This window comes from Poecilia latipinna, unplaced genomic scaffold, assembly GCF_001443285.1.
Source record: "Poecilia latipinna isolate Pla-1442-1.1 unplaced genomic scaffold, P_latipinna-1.0 Scaffold1186, whole genome shotgun sequence".
NCBI lineage: Eukaryota > Metazoa > Chordata > Actinopteri > Cyprinodontiformes > Poeciliidae > Poecilia > Poecilia latipinna.
In genome coordinates, this window is record NW_015113802.1 from 344,058 (window position 1) to 349,964 (window position 5,907).

Here is a 5,907-nt window from a genome sequence, read left to right on the forward strand (position 1 = left end):
AAAGGCTATTTAATGGGAAGGTGATTGTTATTCCTTTGATATGCCATATTTACAAAAAACCCCCCCCCCCCCCAAAAAAAAAAAAAAGTTGATTTGTGGCTTGGGGCTCACATTTAGAAGATTTCAATGTGAAAAAACACTTGCAGTCAAAGAAGCACTCCTCACATTTGGCTACATATTGTATATTTCTTCTTTTTCTTATATTTTTATTTTACTATTACTTATTTTGCTCCATTACATCAAATCAATTTCTTAGCCTGTGAACCTGCCAATTAAGTGAAACAAGCCATCCCAGTAAACATAAATGGTTGATCAGTGAATAAGAATAAGCAGGTTCAGGTATTTTCAATCTAATGAGGGGAAAAAAGTGCAACACCTCCTATTACCTGAATAAGAGGTGTCATTGTGGCTCCTGAACAGTATGATTCATCCTCATCCTCCTCTTTTTTTATTTCTACTGATGCAAGCATGGTGGAACTGCCCGGTGGGGTCGGGCTGATCTTTCTGCCCGTTTTACGGTCATCCTCTTTGGCAAGTAATACAGGACTTTTCTTAACCACTACAGGATATATTGTTGGCACCTGAAAGTCATCTATCAGATCCAGCTTCCTAACCCATTTCATCGACCAGGCCATGTGGTTTGTATAACAATCTGGCTGGAAATGCTCGTTACAGATCCTCGATGAAGGAGTGTTGCCATTCCAAGTCGGTCTGGTCCTCCTCACGAACTCATTCCAGGCTTTTATCGTCTCCAAGTTATTCGGGAATCCATGCAGGTTTCTCACGTACGGCTCAGGTCGTTTCCCGCAGCCCTGGACGACGCAGATGCACACCATTGAAGGAATAAATCACTTAAAAACACGCGAATTGAGAGAAAAACCAGGTGGGAAGAATCCCAGTAAACACTCCGATCAATGACACATGCGAGGTTTGTGTACTTTCTCTTCATTACCGCCACCAACTGGATTGGAGGATAAGTACAGCACTGCTGTCCCTCGTCGCTATGATGCGTTCACCCAGTTTGCATGTGCGATCCTCCAGGCAGGAGAAAAGGTAATATAATCATTGGGAAGATAAAAGGTGATTAGAAATACTTGAAATACATTTCTAACGACAAATGAAATCTGAAATAATTTAATAAGCCTAAATCTACACTGCATGAGAGCCACAATAGCAAAAACAAGCGTGTCACATTTATTATCAGAATGATCTCTTTAAACAATGAAGGAAAACCCAGCTAGTGTCATGAATTAGAAATCACGTTTTATGAAAGAAAAAAAAGCTGTATGTAAACTTTCAACTGTAAGGTTTCTACTTGCACAAAAATTGGAAATGGAGCCATTCATTGATATGGTATTTTATTGTTCTATTAAGCAGCAGTGGAGTTGCTCTCAACAAAAAGAGGGCTAATGATGTCGCTACAGATTGTTTCCAAACAATCTGGTATGAGAAGAAAATCCCAAAAAAGTGAGGTTCTAGCAGCTTTTGTCCTTTTCACATTGCCAGTTTCTACGAGATATTGAGATGGACCAGAGCTTTCCACCCCAGCAAGCATTGCACAGTTTTTAGTTGTGGCATAAAGCAAGTGCATCACATTTATTAACGTTATGACAAGGTGCTGGATAAACTTTTTCCTCGCACCGACGACGAAAGCTACATGGACGTGTGCTTTTATGCACCTCTGGTCCAAGAGGTATGACTGTTGCACCGAAACGGTCCACAGGTTCACGTTGAACTGGTTTTGACCTGAACTGCTGCAGATGCGATGCCTTCTGAGGGAGCCTCCTCCTCATATTCCAGGGCAAGTCGAAGTCTCTTGGATGGTCTTTTAACCAAGGTTGGTTGTAAGAGCAGCCGGGGAGTTTTTAAGGGAATTGTGCAGACACCATAATCTCGACCCATTTTCACCTGTGAACCTGTGAAATTTACATGGTCAGTTTTGCTTCTCATATTTATTATTTCACAGCATCAACAATCACATTCTGTGTAAAGTAACATACCTGTACTTCGGGATAACCTGGTCAGCTGTGTGCCGACTGATCGTGTGTTTGTGGAAATGGACGGAGGGTCGGTCTGGGTCGCCACATGTCTTACAAAGTACATCACCTGGTACTCTGTCTTTACATGACAGTCCTAAACAGCCACACAGATAGGGAGATTTTACAGCCCTCGTCCCAACCTGTCAACAATAAGCTTTGTAACCGTATCTGTCAAGACAAAGTGTAAAATTAGTATTTAAGTTCCCAAAAATCATGTTTTCATGACATGACGCATGTGTTGAGGTCATGGGGATTTGCTGGAAAGTATTTCTTAATCCATCCACTCTTCACACAATCATTTCTTCTTCTAATTAATGATTTGCTCTAATACTGACAAAAAGTATCTTAGGCTTTGTTTCACCGCAATCAGTTAATTCTTATGAGAATTCCCCCCAAACATTTCCTTAATTATTTATACCTGAATAAGAGGTGTGTCTGTCGTTCCAGAGCAGTGCGTTTCCTCCTCCTCCTGTTTTATTTCCGCCGATGCAAGCACGGTGGAACTACCTGGTGGGTTTTGGTGGGTCTGTATATGTATGCCTGCTTTGAGAACATCCTTGGTGAGCGATGAAGCTTTTTTCTCAGCCACAGCAGGATAAATCGTTGGCACCTGAAAGTCATCTATCAGATCCAGCGTCCTAACACATCCCATCGACCAGGCCATGTGGTTTTTGTAACATGTTGGCTGGAAATGCTCGCTACAGATCTTCGATGAAGGAGTGTTGCCATTCCAATACGGTTTGGTCCTCCTCACGAACTCATTCCAGGCTTTTATCGTCTCCAAGTTATTCGGGAATCCATGCAGGCTTCTCACGTACGGCTCAGGTCGTTTCCCGCAGCCATGAACGACGCAGGTAAACACCATTATAGGATGAATTCATTTAAAAACACTAAAAGGCGCAAAGAACAATGCTAATAAACACACTGTAGTCAATAACAACCGCCAAGACGCATGAGCGATTTGTCTTCTATTTTCTCTTCATTACCGCCACCTTGTGGATTGGAGGATCGGGCCTCTCTTTACCTGTGAATCCCAATCTAGTAGAATGTCATAGAAATCATTTAGTTTAAAAAGGAAAGCTTAAGTATACATTACAAACAGAACAACATACTTCCGTTAATTTTAAAAGATCATGTATTACAGCAAATGAAACGTCCAAATTATTCCCCCCACCCCCAAACATTTCAATATTAAGAAATATTGAATTTAACACAGAAATGTTGCAATTATGTCATCATGAGGGAAGTATGCTGACTTGACTCCACAAGTAAGTCAGTCTTGCAAAGGTCATTTCAAAAGAAAATTATGATTCACGGAGGGGCATACCCAAGAACGTCAATGGAAAGTTGACTGGAAGGAAATTTGTAGTGGGGAAAAACGTGCAACAGTAACAGGGATGCATGCATGCTGCCTTGTGGGGATTGTGAAACAAAGTTCATTCAAGAGTTGGAAAGAAGTTCCTAGGGTGTCTACTGCAGCTGGAGTTAATGCTTTGATAGTGACTAACTGCAAACTTATAGGTGCTTCCCTTGGAAGTTTTTTTTTTTTTTTTTCATTTTTACTGACACCGGATCTATCACTAGTTGTTTCCCTTCCCTTCCCTTGTTAGTGATTTTGATATACTAACGAATGAGTGATTTATTTTTTTGTGTGTGTTTAAGGTGTTTGACCATATACATGCAGAATTTACATCATACGTAACCTTTTCTTAGCTGTGTGTTAAGTGTCAGTGTAATGAGAAGTAAACCTCCATATCAATCTCAAATCTTTCATAGCCTCAACCAGATTTTCCTTCAGGATTTCCCTGCAGTTAGTTTCTTTCACTTTCCGATCATCTCTGAAACAGCTTTCCCATCCCTGCTAATGAAATGCATAATGCTGCCGTCATATTTTTTCCTTCTTTGTGACTCCATACAGTATTTGAAATGCAGTTTTAGAACCTAAATATGGCTTAATAAAAATGCCCACCACACTTTTCAGATTTTCAGTGGTTAAAAAAAATCATATATTGGTAGATAGCTTGGAGCTAAAATTTAAAAAAATAATACCTTTACACTATACTAAATATTTCCTTTTTCCTTATATTATGCAAAACTTTAAAATGAGCTAATTATAGAATTTGTGGTAAGAAGTGAAAGATTAGACATGACTACAAAGAAAATATAAGGAAGAAGAAAAAGGAATTGAGCCTTATGAAGATGAGAGTTTACTCAGAAGAGAGAAATGCAGGAGAGTTAGTCAGTTTAGAGGAAGTGTGACTCACGCACAGCATCACACTTAAAAAACAACTGAGACCTCTTACCTTATAAACTGATAAGTCAGCTGTCCTACTCGCTGATGTCAGGATAAGTCAGAGGTCTGCTGCGGATAAACCCATTGTCTTTGTGTCTGGTGAGACATGGGATACGTGCCTTTTCGTGAGTGTCCAGTTAGTGAAGAAACCCAATCTGTGAATACTTCAGTCAAACCTATGAGCTTTACGTGACTTACAAAAAATTTACAGGCAACTCTAAACATAAGAGATGTTCCCACATATTATTGCATTGCTGTTGGGTAAATTGTGGCTTTCCCACCTGTTCCCTCAGGTGGGGTTTTATTGAAGGATATTTAGGAATAAAAGGCATCATGAAGACGGAGGAACTCACCACACTTTGTGGAAGTCTCTTAAAGTAATTAAATATTTCCACAAGCCATGTGGAAAACTTTGAAGAAGAAAGTATGTGAAGAAAGCCAACAACTTCACATCACCCTGAACACATTGCATTTAGTTGTCTCTTTTAAAGTGTTCAGTTTCACTCTAAATATACATGAACTTTTTTTAAAAAAAAGATCTGTTCACATCCACAAACAAGATGCTAGTGTTGAAACTTTATTCTCTTCTGCTTTATTCCTAATTTTGTTTTTGTCCTGCACAGCTTTCTCGGCAAATTTAACCACTTTTCTTCATACAGAAATTCAAATCAGTTGTAAACAATTACGTGTAGATTTTATGTAACCAATTTAATATTAACATCCGTGTGGCCTTAGGTTACGTATAAAATTTTATCTAAACGACTTTAAATTTAACACTAAATTCATTGACGTGTCAGACAATGTCTTGATTTTTACAGAATCACATAGCACAAGTTATTTTGTCAAGGCTCCAATAACATTTAGTGTAATGTAAGATTAGGGGAAACACTTAGCATATCTTCATGTTAAAAGAACATGATATGAATTAATTCCTGTAACAGAAATGATACACATTTCTGTTACAGGAAATGTATATCATTTATATTAAAAGTACTAGGATACCAAATATCCTAGTACTTTTAATCGACTTGAGCACATTAGCAGCTGCACTTCAAACTGCGCAGCTGCTAATGTGCTGCACATTAGCAGCTGCACTTCAAACTGCGCAGCTGCTAATGTGCTGCACATTAGCAGCTTAAAGTGTTTCATAGAGGCTCAGCCCAAACTGGACCATTAAACAATTAAGAAAATGATTCCCAAATGCAGTGGAAAAAATTAAAAACAAAGACAAAATGATCTAATATGAAACTGCAATGGCCCAGTCAAAGTCCAGATCTAAACTCTTTTGAGGTGCTGCACATAAAACCACGCCCACCACCTTTAATTGCCTCTAGCTATGTTCTCACAAAAAGTTGGCAAGAAACCAAACACAGAACTGCAAAAAAGTCAAAATCAGTCTCTGAGGCAACACAATGATCTTTAACATGACAGGAATCAGTGCTGCATGTTTGTCACCATGTGGGGATTATTTTGATGTTGCACGCCATCTTGTGGAAAACCACCCTAACAACTCCTGCTCAGTTTGAAGTGCAGCTGCTAATGTGCTCAAGTCGAAAATCACAAAACATTACAAGA

At 39.1% G+C, this 5,907-nt stretch overlaps 2 protein-coding genes across 3 annotated transcripts in view; both read right to left on the reverse strand.

Annotated features, from left to right (window-relative positions):
- LOC106960457 (uncharacterized) overlaps positions 1–1,273 on the reverse strand; it is a 5,749-nt gene extending 4,476 nt beyond the window's left edge. The window contains exon 1 of the mRNA XM_015053573.1: positions 387–1,273. Coding sequence (XP_014909059.1) covers positions 387–836 — 450 coding nt within the window. The 5' untranslated portion in view covers positions 837–1,273. The remainder of the gene's footprint in view (positions 1–386) is intronic.
- Positions 1–3,098, reverse strand: part of LOC106960456 (THAP domain-containing protein 10-like) — a 13,068-nt gene extending 9,970 nt beyond the window's left edge. Inside the window, exons 1-3 of one of the 2 annotated variants that reach the window (XR_001427571.1) lie at positions 2,458–3,098; positions 2,001–2,207; positions 1,295–1,916 (exon numbers count right to left, since the gene is read on the reverse strand). Coding sequence is in view for 1 of the 2 variants with exons in the window: in XM_015053572.1 (XP_014909058.1) it covers positions 1,726–1,916; positions 2,001–2,133; positions 2,458–2,904 (771 nt within the window). In the remaining variant the exon portion in view is untranslated. Of the gene's footprint in view, positions 1–1,294; positions 1,917–2,000; positions 2,208–2,457 lie in introns of those variants that run through there. The other variant, XM_015053572.1, reaches the window with a different exon arrangement.
- Between the last annotated feature and the right edge of the window lie 2,809 nt (positions 3,099–5,907).